The sequence below is a fragment of the Hippoglossus hippoglossus genome, chromosome 11, assembly GCF_009819705.1.
Source record: "Hippoglossus hippoglossus isolate fHipHip1 chromosome 11, fHipHip1.pri, whole genome shotgun sequence".
NCBI classification, from domain to species: Eukaryota; Metazoa; Chordata; class Actinopteri; order Pleuronectiformes; family Pleuronectidae; genus Hippoglossus; species Hippoglossus hippoglossus.
The window spans coordinates 15,693,974-15,719,647 of record NC_047161.1 but is presented as its reverse complement, the minus strand read 5'-3'; the positions used below and the strand labels follow the sequence as shown (position 1 = coordinate 15,719,647).

At 42.8% G+C, this 25,674-nt stretch overlaps 1 protein-coding gene across 4 annotated transcripts in view; it reads left to right on the top strand.

The window, feature by feature from the left end:
- LOC117770228 (triple functional domain protein-like) overlaps positions 1 to 25,674 on the top strand; it is a 79,861-nt gene that overhangs the window by 31,350 nt on the left and 22,837 nt on the right. For all 4 annotated transcript variants that reach the window (XR_004615362.1, XR_004615363.1, XM_034599391.1 and 1 more), the window contains exons 3-26: positions 976 to 1,050; positions 4,018 to 4,132; positions 5,835 to 6,027; positions 8,396 to 8,500; positions 8,737 to 8,933; positions 9,461 to 9,707; positions 10,471 to 10,593; positions 11,047 to 11,238; positions 13,141 to 13,272; positions 13,746 to 13,976; positions 14,704 to 14,826; positions 15,928 to 16,119; positions 16,622 to 16,791; positions 18,669 to 18,843; positions 19,126 to 19,321; positions 22,075 to 22,241; positions 22,360 to 22,479; positions 22,586 to 22,777; positions 22,883 to 23,032; positions 23,120 to 23,234; positions 23,929 to 24,044; positions 24,168 to 24,290; positions 24,553 to 24,747; positions 24,861 to 24,976. Coding sequence is in view for 2 of the 4 variants with exons in the window: in XM_034599391.1 (XP_034455282.1) it covers positions 976 to 1,050; positions 4,018 to 4,132; positions 5,835 to 6,027; positions 8,396 to 8,500; positions 8,737 to 8,933; positions 9,461 to 9,707; positions 10,471 to 10,593; positions 11,047 to 11,238; positions 13,141 to 13,272; positions 13,746 to 13,976; positions 14,704 to 14,826; positions 15,928 to 16,119; positions 16,622 to 16,791; positions 18,669 to 18,843; positions 19,126 to 19,321; positions 22,075 to 22,241; positions 22,360 to 22,479; positions 22,586 to 22,777; positions 22,883 to 23,032; positions 23,120 to 23,234; positions 23,929 to 24,044; positions 24,168 to 24,290; positions 24,553 to 24,747; positions 24,861 to 24,976 (3,760 nt within the window). In the remaining 2 variants the exon portion in view is untranslated. The remainder of the gene's footprint in view (positions 1 to 975; positions 1,051 to 4,017; positions 4,133 to 5,834; positions 6,028 to 8,395; positions 8,501 to 8,736; positions 8,934 to 9,460; positions 9,708 to 10,470; positions 10,594 to 11,046; positions 11,239 to 13,140; positions 13,273 to 13,745; positions 13,977 to 14,703; positions 14,827 to 15,927; positions 16,120 to 16,621; positions 16,792 to 18,668; positions 18,844 to 19,125; positions 19,322 to 22,074; positions 22,242 to 22,359; positions 22,480 to 22,585; positions 22,778 to 22,882; positions 23,033 to 23,119; positions 23,235 to 23,928; positions 24,045 to 24,167; positions 24,291 to 24,552; positions 24,748 to 24,860; positions 24,977 to 25,674) is intronic.

The window sequence follows — 25,674 nt, the reverse complement described above, 5'->3', positions numbered from 1 at the left end:
CTCAGATGACCCCCTGACTTTTCATATTTTTTACTACTTTGATCAGGTCAACATTTCAATTGTCCAATGCCGGTGTTGAGTCCTGGCAAGAACTCCTGATATTTATTTGTATCTGTTGTACTTAAGTGTTTAATTTAACTCATTATGGTCTTAAAAAGGCTCAAAAAGCCTTCAATTAAACTTGAAATGTTCAGAAACCCTGTTGTAAATGTGAGCACGCTAACATGCTAAACTAAGATGGTTAGCATTGTAGACATTATACCTGCTTAACATCAGTATGTTGATATTGTCATTCCGATCATGAGTCCATGCTGATGTATGCATTTAGCTTAAAGTCCCTATTGTACCTAAACCCATCCTCACAGAGTTGCTGTGGACTGTAGCGTGGCTGTAGACTCTAAATCTTGTTAACTTTCACTTTTGATAATCCTCATAAATACAGCGTTTTTCCCTCCTCAACACTTGTAAATGTGAAAATCCACCAGCTTCTCACCGTGTGAGAATCCTCTTAATATGGTCTGTATTTTCTGGAGTTCAGCTTTGACTCCAGTTAATGGGAACTGAAGTGACCTATGGTGTGTAACGTTGCTTTACCCCATTTCACCTCAGTTCCAGCAGGAGTTACAGCAGCTCGTTTCCTCCGAACTCCCCCTGAATTTGGCCCCACTTTGTCTCCTCATTACTGTTTCTCCGACCACAGCCTCTGTGCTTCCTCTGGCAGTGTATACACAGTATGTGTCTGTGAGTGTGTGTGAGACTTTCCTCATGATGCAAGCAATCTGAAATGAGTCTCAATCCCCTGTATTTAAAAGCTGCAGATCTCTAGATTACGAGTGGACAAAATCTGCTCTGTCCCAAATAATCTGCCCTCAAGATAGAAAGTCATGGCTGATGAACTGTGAGAGAACAAGGGACACACTGTTTTTGTATTCTTCCTTCTCTTAATTTCCACTTCCCTTTCTTTTCTCTCTCCAGGTTTCAGGAGAAACGAGGAGATGAGGGCAATGGAGGTGCTTCCCATCCTCAAAGAAAAAGTTGCCTTTTTGTCAGGTGAGTGTGTGTGCGCACGTATACGTGTGTGTATGTTTGTGATCATGTTAAACAAGAAAAGTTCCTTTCCATACACAGCTCTCAACTGTGCAGATGTGCAGTTTCTTTCTCTCTGTCGCACGTACGCATGCACTCATGCAAACAAACACATACATGGACAGTACAGAAATATAAACAAGCCGTGCACTTTGAAAAAAAAAACTACCAAAACTCATGGGGTCACACTGGGACCCAGGCACTTAACCCTGGACCCTTCTTCACACTCGCTCACATTACACATTAGACACACTGTGACGCATGCACACATACACACACAGACATCCATTGTTTAGTCAATATCAGCAGGACTATATAATAGAGAGCTACAGCTGCCTGTGTCTTTTCTCCCTCAAAGGGAAGCTCAGCAATGGCACACACACACACACACACACACACACACACACACACACACACACACACACACACACACACACACACACACACACACACACACACACACACACACACACTCACTCACTCACTTTCCCTGTGAGTGCCAGGGAAAACTCACAGGAGGCAGAGCTGCAGATATGGACTGCCAAGAACATCTAGCAGGATTATTTGTACAACACACAAAAACATTTGTGTGTGTGTGTGTGTGTGTGTGTGTGTGTGTGTGTGTGTGTGTGTGTGTGTGTGTGTGTGTGTGTGTGTGTGTGTGTGTGTGTGTGTGTGTGTGTGTGTGTGTGTGTGTGTGTGTGTGTGTGTGTGTGTGTGATCATATGTACATGCAGAATCATTGGAAACACCGTCATACAGGGGAGCGCTGGGCTCAGTATCAAATGGAATTGCAAAGTGAAATGTGTTTTAATAAGTGTGTGTGTGCGCTCCGTGTGTTCAATGCACACTCTTCTTTGGTCCCCTTGTGTGTGCAGCAAAGGTCACAGGCAGAAACAAAACGATGAGGACGATGACTCAGACAAACAGATATAAATTGAGAGGGGGAGAGGCAGTGGGGAGTTGCCTTGGTGATGACTTACTGTCAGCTACTGCATCCCATATTAGTCAGTGGTGGAGTAATTGGCTTTGAAATAAAGGAGGGTGGGAGGAAGAGGAGGGACTGCTGGTGAAAAAGAGGGTGAATGAGCTAAGCCTATTATACCAGATCCAGCCCCTTAATAAATTGGCTATGTTCGCCCTCACTCGTGTCTGCCTGTATGCCACGTGAGCGTTTGATTTTCTCCATTGCGCAGCCGGGTTGAGCCTACGGGCGCACAGCAACCCAACTTAACTCACTAATTTGTGGGCTGAGCACAGTCAGCCTGTGTTTACAAGTTCCCACGTGAGCGACGCAGCTTTCTGCTTCTGCAACTGGTCAGGGACTACGAACAAAATATTGTTATTATAGTACCGGATATTCATAATTCAGTCTCAAGACGATATACTGCAAACAGTAAACGTTACCCAACTCCCAATTAAAATGACAAAATACTATTTAAAAGACTGGATTCAGGCTAGGAGGCTGTTCAAGGCTGAAGTATGTGCAAAATAAAAAATGCTCCCAGTACAGGGTTAAGACACACAGGAACCATTCATTCAGCTTGCATGTGTTTCGAATAAGCAAATCATTTTATAAATTGATTATATTTATCACTTTTAGCTATGTTAGCAGCCTCTCCGGATGGCGATTTTCAGAAGCTTTTGTGTTAGGGATGAAATTTACTGACCCTGGTAAATGTCTGCCGTTTATATAGTGCCATTAGTAGCTTAAGGTTTTTACTTATCGACTCAACTATCTCAACATCTACCTGAAGGACCGGTACAGCATTTTGTACAGATGTTTATGGTTCTGAGACGATGTATTCCACTGGCTCTGAAGACCCCCGACTTTTCCTCCAGTGCCACCATGAATCTTACATTTGTGGTTTTGGTCATGTGGGGAAATTCCTCATCAAAATTTGGTGAAGTCATTCACAGTCACTGAAGGATAAATTGGTGATCCTCTGACTTTTCATTTAGCCCCTTCATCAGGTTAAAGGTTCCAATGACATTAAAAACTAAATTCCAACAAACTTTGTTTTTAGTGATAATTAACAAATGTTATCATGTTACACACTACAATTAAAATGCTTGAAATATCTGCAAAACATCAGCATGTTAGCATTGTCACTGTGAACATGTTGTCATGCTAAAAGCTATAAAAGCTAAATTTGTTTACGTCCTGTTCAGACATTCACACAGATCAAATATTTTTTAAATTTTGATTCCAGGCTATTATCCTTTAAGCGAAAACATTTTAATGGCTAGAAGGGCACTCAAAGAGCGAATAATAAGACAGTCCCCTTGAAACCAAATTTAAACTCACTAGATCCTGATTTTTTGCACACACAGATAAATATCAGTCACGTAAACATGCCTGAATCCATAAAATATTCTTTTAGAATAATGATGAAAAAATTTCTGGATCTTTCCCCCGATCCAGATCCACACCAATATTTAGTGGCTTCACATCCTTTTTTGTAATCTTACTAACTAACTGACAAACAAACAAACAGACGAACACATAACCCCCTTGGTGGAGGTAATAATATCAGGATACGGTGTATTGTTGTTTCTTTGGATTGAAGCATTCCTTTTTTTAGAGGATGTTATTTGCTATTCTAAAATATTCTTAGTGATTGTTTCTGAGTGTCTGCTTTGTAATATTAGACTTCATTCCATTCAGTTTGGATGTTCATTTGAGCAAATTGTAAATCAATTCAATTATACATCTGTTGCCAAGGGTGTTTCTATTTAGCAGGCTCAGCATCTCACATTTATCCAGCCGAACACTCATTTATTGGATTAGCCGACTTGTTAGATTTATGCTGGTTCAGTGAAGCAAATATAAACACTCAAGGTAATGTCGTAATAGCTTTTTGACATTTGCTTTTCAATAGAACACTGTATGAAACTGCTGCTTGTGTGTGTGTGTGTGTGTCGCCTCAGGTGGCAGAGACAGACGTGGTGGTCCTGTGTTAACGTTTCCATCACGCAGCAACCATGACAGAATACGAACGGACGATCTGAGGAGACTGATCGCCTACCTCGCCGGCATCCCCAGGTAACACATCTTGTTCTGTAATCTGTGTGTGAGTGCAAAATGTGTATGTGTTTCTTGTTTTTGTTTATTTTCCTCAAGAGGACGATAAGCAATGTCTTTGATTCCAAGAGAACACCCGGAGCAAGTGGCCCTGTAAGCAAACACGTGAGAGAGCTGAGATGAGCATGGGAGGGGCCGAAGAGGAGTGGAGAGAGAAATAATTCAAGAAGAGTTAGCTTGCTGCAGCTTCCTCGCTGCCAAAAATCCGTTTAAGAGACATCGTGAGATGCTGAGACGGAGAGGGAAAGCCTGAGCAAAGAGAGGGATGTCTAACTGAAAGCAAATGAAGAGCGGGAAGGAGGTATCAACAGAGGGAAAGCAGTGAGGAGAGAGAGAGAGTGTAGAGGAGGAGGGGGGGATTAAAAGTGACAGCGACGGAGAGCGCATGTGTGAGGAGGTGTGTGTGAGCGAGGGAGCGAGTGAGCAAATCTGTGTGTGTGAAAGCAAAACAAAGTGTCGCAGTAGCTGGAGCAGTGCAGCAGCAGCAGCAGTTAGTGTGGACGAGTAGCTCCTCACCTCGCAGGTAAAAGCTCTCTCCTCTCCTCCCCTCGGCTCACTGCTTCAATCCAGCTTCACCTCTTCCCTCCATCCATCTTAATCCATCCATCTTCTCTCCGTCTGCTCTCGTCTCCCTTTAGGTCTGTCATCACATTATGTCTGCACAGTTTAAAATGGGAGAAAATCTCCTTTTGAACTCCTTTATGTTCTCCAGGCGTTTAAAACCTCACAGTCGTCGTGGCACGTTTTGCATATTTGAATCTGTTTTAACTGTGGATTTGGGTGACTGAAGATGTTCTATTTTGGGAAACATCTGCACACTGCTGCACACTGACTTTCTACTGACAGGCTGTTTACAGAGAGAGGAAGGGTTGGAAAACGATGCAGGTATTAAAAGATTCAATAATAGAAGGATGCTAAAATATATTATATAGTTGTCTAAATATATGATGAGTGTTTAGGATGTTTCTAATGTATAAAATTACTAGAAGTTAAAAAACAAAACAATCCAGGGTTGTGAACTAGTTTTGGTGGGAAAGATATAAGGTAAATGTTGACAGATGGTTCCAAACTAACAGCAAAATCTTTTTTCTCCTCAGATCATTAAGACAAATTATATATTTTTTAGATTTAGTAAAAATCATCTGCGTGTTTTAGTGTGAGGTGTGTGGATGTAGTTGTGTATGTAAAGTTATGTTCTAATCAGAGCACCACAGGCAACGAGGTTGCTGATGCACCAATGTGCTGATTTGTGTTGTTATGTTTCTGTACACAATTGTGCGTCGTTCGTCGCAGGTGTCTGTGTGGGTGTGTGAGTGTGTGTGGAAGCGTGGGCGGCTGTGCTTGCTGCGTAGGCTTCTCACAGTATACAGTAGAACATGCGTCATCTCACTGTTTTGATTCTCTTTCATTTTCTCCCTCTATTTTCTTTTGCATCTCTATCGCCATCTCTATCTCTTCTCTCCTTTCCTCTCTCTTTCCCTCCATCATCCCTCTCTCATCCTTTCCCACGCCTGTCATCTGTCTCCTCTCTCTCTCTCTCTGGATTATACTCTCTCCAATCTCTTCTCTGCCCCTCCCTCCTTCCCTCACGCCTCCCTCCCTCCTCCTCTCTTCTCTTTAATTCCTCCCACTCTCGCTGACCTCGATCCCTATCCATTCCCAGCGAGGAGGTGTGTAAACATGGCTTCACGGTCATCGTTGATATGCGTGGCTCCAAGTGGGACAGCATCAAGCCTCTGCTGAAGATCCTGCAGGAGTCGTTTCCGTCCTGCATCCACGTCGCCCTCATCATCAAACCAGACAACTTCTGGCAGAAGCAGAGGACCAATTTTGGCAGCTCTAAGTTCGAATTTGAGGTGAGATTGGGAGATATGTTCATGTTTCTCTATAGCGCAGATGTGCATGCGTTACGGTTTCAAATTGTTTAAATGTGGCAGTTCATAGGTGACCCGCACCAAAAGGAAATAGGCAAAACGGTTATTTTTATAGATTGGATCAACTTGTAACTTGTATCTGTACTTGTAACAACACACAAAACTAGGTAATACAATAACATCAGCCTTGCGTCATCAAAACCAATTTGTAGTTTAAAATGGTTGTGGAACCTCTCAGTTCATTTTCAATGGTCACGGACCAGAATGTCTCTAGACACAATTGGATAGACCTCCAACCAATCAGAACAACAGAAACAGTCATTCTTGTTCTTGTTCTTGTTTTATGGAAAATATAGAGTCCAGTCTGTTTAATACTGCTGCAGCTCCACATCACTGCCAGCCATCTTGGTTGTTATTGAAAATACTTCAACAGTGCTGCTCTGACAGTGATTGTGTCAAACTCCATTTCAGATAAACGATTGGCCCGACCCGTTTCAGGACAGTTAGAAATGGGTCTGAATGAGAGCGGGGCCAGAACCCTCTGTTAGAGGGGATGAAAAAGAGTTAAAATATCAGACTAGAGGAGAGTTGAAGTTAACAATTGAGGCTTAACAGTCAAAGCTGCTCTAGGACAGATTGATTGTACATTGATAGTACATTTTAAAGGCACATAGATTTAGAAAGATGAAGTGTCCCAGTTTTATATTTGGCATTTATTGTGTTGTAAAATTAAAAGAAAGTCGACCATTTCCCTTTAATTTGCTTTCAGCTGGGCGCTCTACCCCCTGAGCTGCTCATTGTCAGCACATTTCATTATTTTCCTCTCCCCGCCGCTTTGGCTGCGCACATCACCAGCCAGCTGTCTACCAGAGGAGAGAATTCATCGCATGTGACCCAAAAACGGCACATAACAGATCATGAGGACACGTGTCTATGGTGTCAAGTGTTAGAACACATTTTCACAGCTAATTAATAATATATTCAGATGGCTTATTTATATGTTCTGGTTCATAGTTAGAAACTGGCATCAAAATGTGCTAATTTAAAAAAACAAAACACCACTGCATGTGTGTTAACCTGTGTGCGTTTTCCGCTGTTGAAGAATCCTTCGTCTGATTCTAAGACTGTTTAGTAAACCCCTCCTAATGAGGGTTTGACATCTATTTCCCACCATCCTGTTTCATCTGTCATCAAAGAACCTTACTTATTATGATAATGATCAGCTTGGGTTTGTATAAGCATTTGTGCTGCGAGTCTGTTTCTCTGTACAAAATGTGCCTGGATTTCTGTACAATATGTTTCTGCGAGTTTCCCTCTCGGCTCTGACTATAGCTGTGTGAGTGCACGCACTGGTGTGGAAATTGTTCTGATTGCTCACATGTCCACACATACAAAAATAGGTCCGCTGCGGCCTGATGACACCATATTGATTGTTTGATAGAAAGAAAAGCCAGATGCAACGGGGGCAGGCCACAATTATCACCAGCAGGCCTGCCGTGCCTCATGGACATTGATTGGATGCATTGTACGTGCATTTGTATGCGTGTCTGCCTTCATGTATCACCATCTGACCTCATACGTATATGTACCCGGCACATTTATGTCGATTTTCAAAGGTTGTATGAGGAGAAAGGTTTTCATTTTGTGTTATTAGAGTAAATTTGATATAGGACTGTTGGTCGGACTGTACTTGCAGGGAATCCGTGCAGAATTTCCCCTCCCTTCCGTTGAGACAGAAAGAAAGGAAGCAGAGATCCGTCTGCAACCTCAATTTTGATTTTTGATAAATTGTGCGGTTCTGCGGGTGAAAAACTCCACCCATGCAGCATTAACAAATTATCTTTCTCTCAGCACTCAGCACAGTAGAAATCAATTAACTTGAACAGCATTGGTGAACAACGTGGTATCAGTATTTTCCCCTGGCAAGAGCCTCAGCGCTTCTTTAACCCAAGGACAACAGTGTGTCTCTGCATTGTTTGGCCTACACAAAGCTACCCAGCTATCGTTCCGTCTCCATCCATCTCTGGCCATGTGTGTGGGGGTGTTGTGCGGAGGTGGCTTAGCAGAAACACAGATGCACTGAAACCAAACAGGGAGGCATTTCCTCACTGTTTCTCTGATGATGATATTGTAATAAGCAGTTGTTGTGCAAAGAATCTGTGTTGCTAGTTTTTGAAACCGGGGTTTTTTCATGTCTGATCTAAATAACAAGGGCAATGTCAGTAAGGAAACAAAGTGGCAGGGGAGGAGGAGAGATTACAAGACTTCTGCACTCAACTGACTGAAATTAGCTTCAAGCTTCCATCTCTTTCACTCTTTAATATTTTGCCTCCATCCTTTCTTCCTTCAGACCACCATGGTGTCACTAGAGGGCCTCACAAAAGTCGTGGACCCCTCCCAGCTGACGGCGGACTTCGATGGCAGTCTGGACTACAACCACGAAGAGTGGATAGAGGTCAGATAGTTCTTCCATGTTGTCAGTCAAGTTGTACTTCAGGCGGATCTTTAAATCTATCCTGTAATCCCCAATGACATTCAACTGCAGAAGAACCATAGTCAATAAGTAGAGAACGAGACAAAGTACTTATGAGAACAAATGTATTACTCTTGCAGTAGTCAGTAATATTTAAGATACCATTAAATATTGGTTTACGGGCCTTTGCTCAGATTTTATGCTGTGTGTTCGTGCAGGTGCGTGTGGCGTTTGAGGAGTTCTCAGGTCACGCCACACAGATGCTGGCCCGACTAGAGGAGATGCAGGAAACTGTGTCAAGGAAAGATTTCCCCGTAGACCTGGATGGCGCCAGAAGGATGATAGAAGAGCACGCCACACTGAAGAAGAAAGTCATAAAAGCCCCGATAGAGGAGCTGGACACTGAGGGTCAGAGGTAAGGACACAGATTTTCTTTATCGAAGTTTGACTTACTTCAGCCTTCTTGCAAATGTTTTCTTATTGGCTTGGTTGTATGATTCTTCTTCTTTCTCTTAAGCTTATGTTTCTATGTCCATCATGAATTGAATTAGTCACAGAGCAGTTTGAGGAAAGCAGAACACATAAAATGCACAGTATAAAATCAAAAACTACAAAATAAGAGTTAAAATAAAAACAGTGTAAAGAGACTCGGGTTAATAGCAGTGACCAATGAGTGTCCCAACACATTACATTTTGAATTATAAAAAAAAAATGCTATATGTAGCACAAACAAAGTGCTTGTTCACTCCGTCAAGCCTTATACCACATTATCTTGTTTTATCTGAAGATAACAAGCATTTATGAAAGAGAGCACAAACATCTAATCCCTGTAAATGTTACTTTATGAATGGATTCATTGTATTTTGCTTCATCGAAGTGAAATCGATCTGTGCTGTCAAGTCAACGCATTCCTCATGCAACATATTTCACCGCCACGTCCAGGTTACTGCAGCGCATCCAGAGCAGCGAGTCTTTCTCCAACCGCAACGGGAGCAGCGGTGGCAGCGGCAGCAGCAGTGGGAGCAGCGGGGTCTGCAACGCCGACACCCAGGGCCTGGTGCCGCGCATCACCCAACTGCTGGACAAGCTGCACTCCACCCGGCAGCACCTCCACCAGGCCTGGCACGTCCGCAAGCTGCAGCTGGACCAGTGCTTTCAGCTCCGCCTGTTCGAACAGGACGCAGAGAAGGTCGGTGGATGGTTGTTGGGAGCAGGGCTGTTGTTCTGTGCGAGCAGTGATGTAGCGGTAATCTATAATCACAGTTTGTGATCACTGTAGGGCAGGCCACTGCCAATAGAAACAAACTTAATTACACCCACAGAGAAGCATTGATTTCTGCTCTGTATGAATTCATGTCAGTATTTTGACCCTTTAAATGGTGGCTTAAACTTAAATTCATAAGTAAAACAGGAGGAAAGAACTTAATACCTTCACCCTCCTGCACCGCCTCAGGTGGAGGATAGTGTATGAAGGTATGCACCCCCCTACACCGCCCCCTCTCGAGACCACTCATGTGATGACAGCTGCAGCACATAGAAGAGAGAGAAATTCAGATATCCATGTTTGAAAGAGTAGAATAAAATAGCAGATTGCAGCACCAGAGAGAGAGCTGCGGTCTTGGATACACTGCAGTAGTAGGAGCTTGTTGCTAGGACACCACAGGCCACGAGTTGTTCTCTAGGAGAGCCTGAGAGGATACTCCTAATAGAGGCAGTCCATTTCTCTGTATTCTGGCCTGAAAAGATGACAACTATGAGCACACTGCAGCATTACACAGAAACACTCACATATATACACACACTGCTAAGTGCCAGCTGTTTGTTTTCACCTGCTCTAGCAGTGATCTGTGAAAGTTAATAGTGCTCCCGTACCTTGTGTGTGTATGTTTTCTTCTGTTTGGCTAACCTTTCATTTGGTTGTGTGTGTCTGTTCTGTCATCCCCGTGCCTCAGATGTTTGACTGGATCATGCACAACAAGGGTTTGTTCCTGGCAGGCTACACCGAGATTGGCAACAACCACCCCCACGCCGTTGAGCTCCAAACCCAGCACAACCACTTTGCCATGAACTGCATGGTAAGACATGCACACACACTCATGCACACACTGATCTGCAGCAGGTATTAATGCTTGCCCTGCACTCTCTAATCATATAGTTAATGCACTTAGTGTCAACCTTTAGTTCTGTGTTTCAGTGTTTGTTTGGAGGTGCCTCTGCTTGTGTGCACTTAGCACAGCACAACCAGGCATTAAGTAATTCTATTCTTTATCCACAGTCCAACTTGCATAACCATTATGAAACTGTTTCATCAGCCGCTAGTGTCTCTGTCAGCAGATGAAAAAACGATGGCGTTAGCCCGATAGTCCCTCACCTCATCCCTTCTACACACAGCACTCAATTCAATCCTTTTCACTTTTTTTCTTTTTCTAAATCTGCTGTTTTATAATTCAGTCCCGCCCGCGGACTGGTGCCTAAATCATCCACAACCCTCAGTTTAACTTTCCCCCTTTCTATGTTCCATTTTGTAGAACGTGTATGTGAATATCAACCGCATCATGTCAGTCGGTAACCGGCTGCTGGAGTCGGGTCACTATGCCTCGCAGCAGATTAAGCAGATCTCAGGTCAGCTGGAACAGGAGTGGAAGGCGTTCGCCGCCGCACTGGATGAACGCAGCACGCTGCTGGAGATGTCTGCGAGCTTCCACCAGAAATGTGACCAGGTGAGTTCAACACAAATGTAGATATATTAATTATCAATTTATCAATGAATTTACAACTTATTCAGCAGACAAATAGTTTTATCCATGAAATCTGAAAAAAATGTATCATGTCCATCACAATTTTTCCAGAGCCCAAATTGACATTTTTAGAAATTGTTTGTTTTGCTTGAATAAAATAGTAACGGAGTGAGATTTGGTTTATTTACATACAATATAAGACAAAGAAGTGCAGGAAACCTCTCTAGAGAAGCTGGAAGGGATAATTGGAAGTGGAAGTCAATTCTGAATTAATGATACAAGTAATTACATTTGATGTGTTATGAAAGCAAAGGGCCTGTCGTGTCATTCTTCAGTACCCAACATATTTCAATTTATTAACGATAATAAAATCCTCAAGAAAATCTAATTCTGCTCACAGTTTCATCCACATTCAGTCTTTATTATAGACTATATTCTGTTTACCTTAAGAACAATTCAACTAATCTGAAGCTGCTTCCAGACATGCACTGAACACCAGCTAATCTCCTCACATTCTCTGAAGGGGCTAGGGTTAGCCCCCAGTCCCCTAGTAAAAACTCTGTTTAATATCTGAATGAGCAGATATACAGCAGGAGATCCTCCAGAGGATTCACCGCAAGCAAATGGATGTGTTGGTGACGCTTCTAACAAGGGACAGACGCAAAACTGGAAAAAAAACTAAACAAAGAAAATAAATAACTCAAATAAAGCAGTAACATACATGTAGTAGACGCCGATAAAATATTTTCATGTCTGAAAACAGCTTGAGATATGAAGGAGTCATCCACTCCATTGTTGTCTATATATCATAAAACTATTGATGAAGAATGTTGTGACTGCTGTGAAATATCAGGTTTTACTTATTCAACAAAACCAATTGACACTTTGATAATTGGCTTTCTTGCTGAGCGTCGGATGAGAAGGCTGATGCCACAATATCAATGTTCTCTTCCTACACTTGGACAGAAAGTGAATAAGTCCGGATTAGTGGAAACTGGATTTGGTCAAACCTGCAGTGATGCACCTTACGAACCAGTTGAGCTACTCAGCCTCACTTTTGTAATAGATGCACATGGACATATATGTACTCGCTTTCTGGGTTGAAAAAATACCTATTTGGCTTCATTAAATCAAAATTCAAAAGCCCAACATATGCATTGCATTAACATATATTTACATAAACATAGCACAATGTAAGCATTTGTTATCTTTGCTCATTAGTGGGGCCACTATAGAATGATTCATGGCCTGAAAAGGCACACAAACAGAATCCCGACTGGGAAACATGGGTGGTATGCCTTTTCCGACCTGGAATATTGCTGTCATCAGATCCGCCTTCTGTGTTTATGAACTGAAATAGGAACAGCTTTTTTCCCCAGAGGTTTCACCCCACACACACACACACACACACACACACACACACACACACACACACACACACACACACACACACAGAGAAGCTCCATCTTAAAACCCCTGTGTCTTATTCCAGTTATCACGGGAGAGATGTTTCAAAAGGCAATAATGAGATTGAGATCACTTGATTATTTTATTTCCCTCCCTTCAGGGGTTACAGAATGTTCCAGGATGTCACCACAGGCCAAGGAAAACGCATTCAGCCAGAGATAATTCTTCTGAAACAGTCTTCAGAGAGCTTGTAACCATGCACAAAGAAATTCCTGCATTTTTTAAGCTCCAGTAATAGTAACAGAAATGCTCTTCAGGCAATTTTTACGCGTGCTGTGGTACGTCTGACTAACATGTGACTGATGGTATCATCACAAGGATGTAAACAGCGGCACTGTCTCATGCTGCGTCTCAGGTGAAATGCTTAATGTCTGAGTGGCAGTGTGAATAAATGTAAGTGCGCTTCCTGCCCCGCAGTACATGAGCAACGTGGACTCGTGGTGTAAGGCATGCGGCGAGGTGGATTTGCCCTCCGAGCTGCAAGACCTCGAAGACGCCATTCACCATCACCAAGGCCTGTATGAACACATCACTGCTGCTTATTCTGAGGTAACGTCACACTTTACACTTATGTCAATAGAAAGTCACCATATTCCATCCATATCCATTGGATAGGGTTATTATCTGTTGTAACTTCTCTCTGTTTGTGGAGATATGAATTTGACTTTTACAGTCTTAAAAATGCATCTTAATGTAGCATCATGTATATAATTTAATTTAAATATAATTTGAAATAAAAAACTACTTTTACATTGACAGTGTTACTGTACAGTGCAAGAGATAAACATGTTTATTTCTCACTTATTCCTCATTTGATTTATCAATTATCTTTTTACTCACTTAGTCTCTAAACATTAAATCATGGGGCGTGTTCCTATGCATTCATCCCTTCAGTTTGCTGGCTGCTTGTATTCGGATGTTTATGTTTGCAGGTCAAATCAAATACCTACTTATACCCACCTACCCCTGTGTGTTTGTGTAGTGGCTGTGAGTAAACAATGCAATCACTTTTCTAACCTCAGGTGAGCCAAGATGGCAAAGCCCTGTTGGACAAACTGCAGCGACCTTTGACCCCAGGCAGTGCTGATTCTCTGACTGCCTCGGCAAACTACTCAAAAGCGGTGCACCACGTCTTGGACATCATCCACGAGGTTCTTCACCACCAGAGACAGCTGGAAAACATCTGGCAGCACCGCAAAGTGCGGCTGCACCAACGTCTGCAGCTCTGCGTCTTTCAACAGGACGTCCAGCAGGTACACACACACCCACACACACATATATATACACTATATATACTGTATACATGTTTTTGTTTATATGCATACAGATGTTTGTTCAAACACGTGGTATTTCCAGGACCAAATTGATGCCAGGGGTTTTCAGTATAATATGAGAGGGTTAGACAGTAATTTGAAAATAGCAGGGTATCTTACTGGCTAGAAGGATTGTACGCCTAATAGAGGGTTTGATTCCAGCAGCAGCCGTGTTTTCTATCAAAATGTCCTTGAGCAAGTAGCTGGAACCTTTCGTCCTCACACATCATGTCCTCTGTGGAAAGGAATATTGGATAAAAGCCTGAAATGTAAATGTTCTCTGCAGAAAAATCCAGTCGAAAAACAAGAATAATGAGAATGCCATAGTCAAATGGATCAAAATGATAATGTGACAGATCCATAACGTCCAAAAATCCCGGGCTTTACTGAAAATGTTGGCATGGCAACTGTTGCTATGGCAATGGAATTGGGTCATATGTCCATGCAGATGTCTTTTAACAGTGTGAAGGACATAGAGCAGGGAGAGTAGCACGAGAAGGAAAGCTCATCGCTACGCTTCGTATTATACCTGTCATTGTTTGTCATTCCTCCTCTCTTACACACTGTTAATTATCATCAGCACTTGACTGAACTACCACCTTACAGCGCCCCCCTGTGGTGGACTGTTTTTAATCGTCTGTCTAACTTTGTGGGCGTGCGTGCACAGGTGCTGGACTGGATAGAAAACCACGGCGAGGCCTTTCTCAGCAAACACACAGGTGTGGGGAAATCCCTGCACCGAGCCCGAGCCCTACAGAAACGACATGAAGACTTCGAGGAAGTGGCACAGGTAGCTGAGTTCCATTTCTCCTTCTGTCCTTCTCTGTCAGCATCAAGCTGATGTGTCACTGCTGTAGCAATGGCAGGTAGTTTCCAGAATCTTATAATCACAACCTCAGGAAAACAACAGTACATTCTACAGTCTGTACCCATTTCATCAATTCTCTTAATTGCTGAGTAATGTTTTTACGCAAAACTTATAAAAAATATTAAATTCCTCCTTGCACAACTGAAAAACTGTATTCATTAGCAGTAAAATGCAGCAGTACAATTGATTTGCTCTTTCATCTTTGCTAAAGTTTCATAATTTTGACAATGATAGATAGACACTTCTTTTAAAGATCACATAGCTGTGTCAGTTCACTGACTTTATGATTCACTTTGTATGCTGCTGTTAAAGTTTTAGTATAAAATATTGAACTATACTTTTAAACTAAAGCCCCTACAGCTAACCTCATGGCTTTTTCATTTTAGACTTACACTACGGCCTTACTGCTGTATTAGTTAAAACTTTTAATAAAGGTATTTGGCCTAAAAAGATCAATCAGCTAAATCAATTTGACAGTTACTTGTTACTTTACAGATTAGGATTTTGCATGCATTACAGGTGAGGGCATAAAATGTATTGTCAATAGTTCAAAATAGTTCAAATTAGCTCCACCACAGCTACGACAGTAAATTGCTATCTTTTTTCTATGTTGTATTTTCAACGTAAAATATTAATATCACCCTTTTGATATTCCACCTTAACATAACCAATTGTATCTTCAGCATCACTCTCTTCTTTATCTCACCTTCTCTCACCTTCTCTCTCTCTCTCTCTCTCTCTCTCTCTCTCGCTTGCTCTCTCTCTCTCTCTCTCTCTCTCTCTCTCTCTCTCTCTCTCTCTCTCTCTCTCTCTCTCTCTCTATTTCCTCTCAGCTCTTATCTCTGCACAGTTCTAATATCTCTGACTATTATCAGTGTATACGTATTCTGCATGTCCTGTTGTTTTCTCCCTGCCTCTGCTCTGTCTCTCTCTCTACTCATTTTCAAAAACATATTTAGTCTGTATCACATTGTCTTCCTGGGCTAATTCATCTCTCCTTCACTGTCCCCGTCCTCGGCCTAGAACACGTACACCAATGCCGACAAGCTACTGGAGGCGGCCGAGCAGCTGGCCCAGACGGGAGAGTGCGACCCAGAGGAGATATACCAGGCCGCCCACCAGCTAGAAGACAGAATCCAAGACTTTGTTCGCCGCGTGGAGCAGCGCAAAGTCCTGCTGGACATGTCTGTCGCCTTCCACACGCACGTCAAAGAGGTAGGCAGGGAGGATGACATAATACTGAAGTGAATGGTGGGCTGTGTGTTTGTGTGGATGATCGCTTTTCACCGTGCTCTGTGAGCAGGAGGGACATAATTACCAGATAAAATATGTGAATATATGAGAAAAAAAAATGTCATCCAGTCACATAGAGACAGTTTTAAAGGAAGGCAGTTTATGATTAAATTCAGAATTGGGTTGAGATGAAGATCAGTGTTACGGGTAAATAGTTCCTGTTTATCAAGAAGCGACGGAAACTGTGTGTAACTGATTGTTCAGGTGTCATGGTGTGGTCACAGTGTGTGTATTTGTTTCTGTTCTGTGGCTTTGTACCTCTGAGAGGTGCAAACCAGTGTCGGCCTCAATGCAACGACTTGCGTTTGAGTTTTTTTTTATTTCCCTCAAGCAGGATGTTCACAACCCAATGTAAAACACTGTGCTGTAACTCAATCATATGAAATTGCTGAAAAAACATATACTGATAAGTGTCCTCCTGTAGCTCTGGACATGGCTGGAGGAGCTACAGAAGGAGCTGCTGGACGACGTTTACGCCGAGTCTGTGGAGGCCGTCCAAGATCTGATCAAACGCTTTGGCCAGCAGCAGCAGACCACCCTGCAGGTCACCGTCAACGTCATCAAGGAGGGAGAGGACCTCATCCAGCAGCTCAGGTAGAGAACAGCAAAGCATTAAGGATTAGCTCTGATGACACCTTCGTAAATATTCCTAAAAAAAAGCAAATGGCTGTCAAATTTATTAGGAAAATATCCATTGCCATATCTACGTATTTTACGTAACTCAAGCTCTATATGTTGTACTGTTTAAACAGTGGATCAGTCTCTACTCTAAAACCTAAACCGGAATTAAAACCCACAATACAGTTATACACATTTCAGAAAAGGAAGCAAAACCAAAACTGGTAAAACCACCGTGACACTGATCTGAAACCAGCCTCTGCTAAACTAGTAACAGTTGAATCTAGCAGCCATAGAATAACATATATATATGATATCTATTTAATATCTAGAAAAATCCAAAAAGGAGCTCAATTCTTCTTCAAAGCTATATTTATTAAACTACTTTCTGCGAGAGAAGTCAACAGCAGTGACAAAAAAACAAAAAAACATAGCTCCCCTGTGAACCATTAAGTAGCAATGAAAATTTAAAAAAAGATAAGAGTAAACATTTTTAGGTTTACTTGCATAATCGACTTTCTGTCTTAATTTTTATGTTAAATATAGCTTTACCAGGGTATTTTGGACATTGAGAGATTTGGGATTAAAATTTGTGTAAATATGCAAACAAGGGAAAAAAGCTGAATATATGCATGGAAAGAGTTTGTCAGTATAATTCTGAAAAGACAGTAATGAGATTCAGGAAGCCTAAAAAAGAAAGCTGAGAGGATGGGAGGATGTGTTGGGACAGGTGGACGCAGTTGACCCTCATTCTCCAACTTTATTTTACTTAGGATATTCCAGTCTCTCTTCATCCAACCCCTTTTCTTTCTCTCTCCTTTTCCTCTTTCTCTCTCCTTTTCCTCTTTCTCTCCATCCCTCTTTCCCTGGTGTATTGGCTCCACAGTGAATTCTTACATAAGTCCGCTTTTATAAGCATGTGTCTAATTGTACGGCAGTCTTACCGGGAGGCAACTGTAACTCTACACACCTACTGCTTTGCATGTGTGTTTGTGCACACATGCGTACATGAATGTGCATGTGAGTACGGGAGTGCATCTGTCACGCTGATGAATCAAAGTCACTCAGGATGAGTCCGACCTCCACTGTCTTTGCTCACTTGTATTTTGCCTCTCATGAGCTCACTGGTGTCTGCGTGTGAGCATCATGCCTGTGTACATCTGTCAGTTTGATGAATCAGTCAGGCGACCCGTTTCACCCCCCCCTCTCTCACTTTATCCATCGAGACTCAGTGAGTTAGATCAATTCTGAAGCTTTCAATTTAATTTAAATATTAGACACACCTCCGATATAATCAATATATAGGTGACCTGTTGCACTCCCCCTGCCCCCCCCCCCCCCCCCCCCACACACACACACACACACTTTAACCCTTCGAGACTCAGTGAGTAAGATCAATGTGCAGCTTTTAATTTAATTTAAATATTAGACACGCCTCCAAAATAATCAATAAGATGGATTTTCCTTTTTTTAGTTTTCAACCATTTCCAGATGTATCAATAATTCTGATTGTCTATAACGTAATCATCATATATCTGGAAAAAAATATTTTGAACTGATAGTTGTGACTTAGTGTTGCTTGTGGGAAAAAGTGTTATATTTTGATATATGTGTTTAATTTTTTTAATTTAAAATTCAAGCTTGATATTTCCACTATTTAATTGAGTCAACCACTTTTTTCTACTCTGCAGGTTTCCTATGTTTCTGCTAAATAAGCCGCTGCAGGCTGAGCTATGCTGCAGCTTTAAGAGCAGCTACATCCACAAGGCATCATGCCCATCAGTGTCTTTATAGCTGTTTGTGCTCTGCTCTTCTCCTACAGCTTATTGCTAAACTGTGTGTTTCTGTTCCAGGGACTCCGCCATCTCCAGCAACAAGACGCCCCACAACAGCTCCATCAACCACATTGAGAGCGTCCTGCAGCAGCTGGATGAGGCGCAGGCGCAGATGGAGGAACTCTTCCAGGAGAGGAAGATCAAACTGGAACTCTTCCTGCAGCTACGGATCTTTGAGAGGGACGCAATTGACGTGAGTCGGCTGGTGATGAGGGGCTTGTCTCTGTGTTTTCACTGTATGTCTATTATGAGTGAGGTTTTGAGGGACTAGTGGTGGGAATTCAAAAATAAAATAACAATTGAAATTAAGCAATATTTTCCCTGAGATATTTGGAAGCAAGACATTAATGTTATTCATGGTCAAAAAGTAGAAGCTACAATAAACGATCTTCTATTCTGACATTCACACTTCTAGCATTATCAGTTAATATTCGAGGTGTGTGTGACCTCTCAAAATCTTTTGTGCTTCCCTCAGATCATCTCGGACCTGGAGTCGTGGAACGAGGAGCTGACAGGTCAAGTTAATGATTTTGACATCGAGGACCTGACGCTGGCCGAGCAGCGGCTGCAGCACCACGCCGACAAGGCTCTGACCATGAACAACCTCACCTTCGACGTCATCCACCAGGGGCAGGAGCTGCTGCAGTACGTCAATGAAGTCCAGGCCTCTGGTGAGTACACTCCCCCACCCAGGGTTAGAGGTTTGCATCTTCACTACCCTCACGGTGCGATTACGAATCTCGATGCATCTAAATGTATCACATCCACAAATTTCTATATTAGTGCACATGGCGGCTTTTTCATCAGTTGATACAGTCAGACAAACATGAACTCTGTTTTTATTTAGAAAGGGCTTTAAAAAATATTATATATTATTATTACTACAAGTGTGCTGTAATTTACAAAATCAGGTTTTCAATTCAAAACAGTAAGTGATTGACAGTGGTCAGTGCTCTCCACACTGATTTGTCTTTTATTCAGGCTATCTAAGGCTTAAAAGGACAAACTCTGATTACAGCCTTTACTGCATCAAGGTGGCCCTGCCTGGCCCCCCCCCCCTAGCAGCGCCACTGCACTGAGGCGCATTATTTCGCAGCACAAGTGACTCTGCTCCTCTGATGTTTTCTAATCATCACACTTAGAACTGATCTTTATAAAAAGCTGCTGAATTCATATTTATGTTCCTGTGTAAACGGGGCGTCGCTACTTCTGCAACAATGAAGTTAAAACACCACGTTGCTTAATAATCGAGGAATTCCCGCAACTCTACCCATGGTAACCCTGAGTCTCACCAACAATTTTGTTTGGTAAATTCAGTTTTATCGAGCTGTTCTGCATCTGCCCTCTTGTGACACTGCTGTCAGAATCTATCATATCTCAAGTGCTGTAAAGTAGTTTGAGGTATGAAGTGGCGAAGTGAAGAGATGTTTGACTGCCATCTGCTCGCCACATCAGACATCAGTCATCCTCCAGCTCAGGGTTTAAAGGATACAGCTCATGTTCACTGCTGCTGCATACATTTCTGTGTTACTTTAGTTCAATATTGATACTGTGTAGGTGTCGAGGATCGGATTGGGTCAGTGTTTGTGATGAGAGGCTCCCACTCACTAACCATAATAACTCACCTGTGGTCTTATGCTAATAGGTGCTCTCAAAAACCACATGAGGCACGATGACATCATGTCACATGTATTGGAGCATGTTGATGATATGATTCATAGAGCACGGTGGCTCTGTCATGATGTCCATACTGAGAATACTTAGAGAGCCTTTCCCTTTATCGAACAGCTAACTGCGGCTCTGCTTGTTGGTTTGTAACACTCGCTGTTAAACTGGTTGTTTGTGGTGAAGTAGCAGGACTTTGTGATCTGAATTCTGTACTTTATGTAGGTTTTAGCTGACATGAGATCAGGAATAAGATTATGTCAGACTTGGGCTGTGGGGGTTGTATGTCTACTGTTCATACGGGGTGATAAAGAACAGGAGCCACATGCTGCGACTGTCTAATACAGGGCTATTCAATTACAAATTCAGTTGGGCCAGATTTTCAAACCAAGAAATTTAGCTGAGCCAGATCTTTTCATCGGCCAGTAAGCAGCAGGTAATGACACATTTTAAACCAACACAACTGAATGTATTGGAAAACAAGTAATGTTTATTCATCACTCAAAATTGTGCATTCAAAAACAATTAATAAATGCTATAACTGAACAGAATCTGAGGTAGTATCAATATTTTATTCCACTTTTGAAATATACAAATTTACATTTTGGTCATAACTGACCTAGGCACAACTCAAAGTGCATAAAAAACTAAATAGTGCACAGTATTAGCAATAACTTGTTTCCCTTTTGAATTAAAATAAATATTTTGGTCATATACCCAGGCACATCACAAAGTGAATTTAACAGAATAAATACAGTAAGAACTATCAATGCTATCAAAGCTATCAGTGGACAAACCCATAACAAGTGATAACAGGGACTAACACACGTGAATACAATTGTACTACTGATTAGGCATGGCTTTGTTACACATCCCACGTTATGTTGATTTGTAGACTACAGTCACCCTGCTGAGTTTCTTAGTGGGAGAAGCGACATTTTTTGTTCTGAACAAGAGCAGTGGCTGTTGAAATCCGAAGGCTTTGGTGAAGAGTGCTGTCAGTCAGGGAGCAACCAGAGCTGCTTTGTATTGAGTGTGAAAAGCTTGATTCACATGTGTATGTTGATCCAAACATACTGAGCACTGTGATTGCTACTTTCTTAACGTTAGTAAACTGGTGTACGTTGACATCACCCCAAAGCCTCGCAGGCCCGTTAGTGCGAAGCTCCTGTGCCATGGTAACGGATGATTACATGTCAACAAGTTTGAGTATGAGTTTCCACTCGTCGCTGGAAGGGAGCACTTCCTTTGCTCTGGCGGATGAGTCCCCTTCTGTTGCAACAGTAAACGGGTCTATGGCATAACCCATCACCCCTGTGGGCAGAGCAAGTCCATCCTATCGACCAGCAAAGTTCTCATTCACCCTCGCAATGAAATCAGTCATTACATCCGTGATTTGTGCCGGCGATGTTGCATTCACGGTCTGTACTATTGCAGGAATTTCGGCTCTCTGTTTTTCCACGGGCTGGGCCTCTCAGAGGTTGCTTCTGGGCCGCATGTGGCCCGCGGGCCTCAATTTGAATAGGCCTGGTCTAATACATGAATTAACATGCCTGACAATAGACCTGCCAAACAAATCTTAGCTTAAATCATTGTCCATTAGCAAGTAAGCTTGCAGAGTTGCCCTCTAAAATTTATCGAAGCAGTGAAACAAGATGTGGCAGGAAGGCTGAGGTTGGACAGAACTTCAGCTCACATTGATATAAGTCTGTCCCATTCATCCATCTAGAACTAACATCACCATGTGTTCTCCCTCCAGGCGTGGAGCTGCTGTGCGACCGGGATGTCGACATGGCCACAAGAGTTCAGGACTTGCTGGAGTTCCTCCATGAGAAACAGCAAGAGCTGGACTTGGCAGCTGAGCAGCACCGCAGGCACCTGGAGCAATGTGTCCAGCTGAGACACCTGCAGGCTGAAGTCAAACAGGTAGGACAACAAGGCGCCACCTGCAGGCTGAGATTTCGCAACCTCAGTGTACCAGCATACATGCAAGATCTCAGAAAGATTTTTGAGCCCTGATTACAGCTTTCCATTTTTTGTCCAGGTTCTGGGTTGGATTCGAAATGGTGAGTCAATGCTGAATGCTGGTTTGATAACAGCCAGCTCCTTGCAGGAAGCGGAACAACTGCAGAGGGAACATGAACAGTTCCAACACGCTATTGAGGTGATTTGGTTTTAGTTTATCCCATCAGTTTCTCAGTTTTCTGTCCAGTCTGTAGCTAGTTTTTTGGGGGGTAATTCTAACCACTTTCTTTTTTCCCCCTCTTAAGAAAACTCACCAGAGTGCTCTGCAGGTTCAGCAGAAGGCGGAGGCTCTGCTCCAGGCCAACCACTACGACATGGACCTGATCAGAGACTGTGCAGAGAGTGTGGCCTCCCACTGGCAGCAGCTCATGCTGAAGATGGAGGACAGACTCAAGCTAGTCAACGCCTCTGTGGCCTTCTACAAGACCTCTGAACAGGTAGGGGACCAGATTCAATGTGACTTTCTCTCCTCCAAAAATGTCATAAAAAGCAGAAATCAGTATGTTCTCCAGACATCTGACTGAGAGTGTTTCTCCTGTCAGGTGTGCAGTGTGTTGGAGAGCCTGGAGCAGGAGTATAAGCGAGAAGAGGACTGGTGCGGAGGAGCTGACAAACTGGGACCAAACTGTGAAACGGACCACGTCACCCCCATGATCAGTAAACACCTGGAGCAGAAGGAGGCTTTCCTCAAGGTAACACACACAAAAAGGCAGGATTAAACCAGTGCACAGTTTCAAGTTACCTGTTTGATTTCAGTGGGTGTTAATCTTTCCCATCAGGCGTGCACTCTGGCCAGAAGAAATGCAGACGTCTTCCTCAAGTACATGCACAGGAACAGTGTCAACATGCCCGGGATGCTGAGTCATGTCAAAGCACCAGAGCAACAGGTTAAAAGTGAGTGTCAGAGAACACATTTCACATTACCTGGGGGGGGGGGGGGGGTAACACCTCAACGCAGGGATTTAGTTAAAAGTCAAAGGTAGTTTCTCAAACACGTTTTATATTATTTGTTGGAATAATTCACACCCCAAAAACCGTCTATCAATAGAGTTGTCAGAATTCTTTTCTAAAAAGCTAGTGTACTGGAACTGACCTGCTTGCCTGAGCGCACTCTGCCCGGGCTTTCAACGCGCATAACAGGGATCTTCAGCTGGAGAGACGTACAACACTGAAGCAGATACGATAGCCAGAAGTTAGCGAGCAAGTCACAGAAAAGTCATCTCCTCACAGTTGTCAGTCAGTGCACGTACATGTGTTTTGGGGGCATAGCTTTGATGAGAGGACCGATAGGAGGGCCTGGGATTTATCCGTTGCATTTATTCAAAGTGTAGCCTGCTCTTTCTAGTTTTTCCAGACTTACCAACCAGTATAAAATCCCCTTCAACTGATTTTTTTCCCCCCATCAAGATCCATGATTTATTTCCCGATACATTGTGTTGAAGAAGTGTTACTTTAATTATTTGAAAGGGATGTCGGGGCACACCTGTCAGACTAGGAGCCCAAGCATATGATAGATGCACTGAAATGAGTGATATTGGTGCATATGAATGACATTAAAGAGTCTTGTCCGTGTTTCTGTTGGTTTCAGATATCCTCAATGAGCTGCTGCAGAGAGAGAATCGCGTTCTCCACTTTTGGACGATGAGGAAACGCCGGCTGGACCAGTGTCAGCAGTATGTGGTGTTTGAACGCAGCGCCAAACAGGTGAGAGAGACAGTCGTGAGCACACAGTTCACTTACTTCATCTATTTTTACTGACAAGACAGGTTGACACGCTGCTCTCTGTTGTCATGTAATTAACTGTTTGCTTTGTGTGTATGTGTTCAGGCTCTGGAGTGGATTCACGACACTGGGGAGTTTTACCTGTCCACACACACCTCCACTGGCTCAAGTATCCACCACACACAGGAACTGCTGAAGGAGCATGAGGACTTCCACATCACAGCCAAGGTTGGCTGCGCGCGCACACAGACACACACACACACACACACAATACACATGGACACCAATATTTAAATATTAACCAGATAAAGAAAATAGTCTGAATATGAATGGAATAATCTATTAGCAACTCACGTAAACATCCTTAACAAAATCAAAAGTCCTATTCTGAATAAGCTCAATAGGTAGAATATTTTGCATTATGTAAACTACGCGTGTTGGTGTGTGTATGGCTGGGCGTGCATCTAACACCCTCTTTCCTTTTCTTCAGCAAACTAAGGAACGTGTGAAGCTGCTGATCCAGCTGGCTGATGGCTTCTGTGAGAAAGGCCACAGTCATGCTGGAGAGATTCAGAAATGGGTGACTGCTGTGGACAAGCGCTACAGAGACTTCTCCCTGCGCATGGACAAGTACCGCTGCAGCCTGGAGAAAGCCCTGGGCATCTCCTCGGACTCTAACAAGGCAGTAAGTGGTCATGTGTGTTTTCAGGTGTACAACACAAGCCAGTTCACATTCTGATCTTCTTAGTCTGTCTCTTTAAATCCCTTAATCTTGAACTTAATCTCTGTCTGTGTCAGAGTAAGGATCTCCAGTTGGACATCATCCCCGCCACGGCTCCGGGGTCAGAGGTCAAGCTGAGGGATGCCGCTCATGAGCTAAATGAGGAGAAGCGCAAGTCGGCCCGCAGAAAGGAGTATGTCCTCAATTCCTGTTCATTTCAAAGTTTCAGATATCAGAAGTACAGAATAAATGTTCAAAACTGCATTAAACTAACTTCCTCAGCAGATTAAAATAGGATCCAGGTTGAGCTTAATAAAACTTGAGCATTGCAAAAATTTCCCTTCTGGGCAGCACATGCTAATCCTACATATTTAATAGAAAGGGGCAAGCCAACATTTACACAGCGTTTTTCCTCTTGTTTAACACAAGGAGGAACAGTTGAGTAGTGCTTAAAAATCTTCAAAGGCTGATTCATTGTAGTCTTCAGTGTCCTTGTCAACAGCCACGTCAGCACTGAACTCCGACTTCTCAATAGTTGTAAGTGGTTCTGAATAAGAGTGAGTGCGTTCAGTGTATACCATACATAATGGATTTACGTGATTTAAACTTCCTCCTCTGCTTTGCTGTGTCAGCTGCAGACACAACAGTCGTGCTCTGCTACAGAACCAACCAGTCAACATGCAGTGCACAGGAAATGGAGACTGTCATTTTATATAAGCAGCACAAATCATGAGCATGATTTCATTCATTTGTGGCTGGTTTATGGCCACATTTTATGGCCTGTAAGTCTTTCATTATTCATTAGAGTAAATGGAGGAGGCAGACGGGCGGGAAGGGAGCTACTGACATGGTGATTTATCTCTGGGTGGATGAGGACATTGTGACAATTTG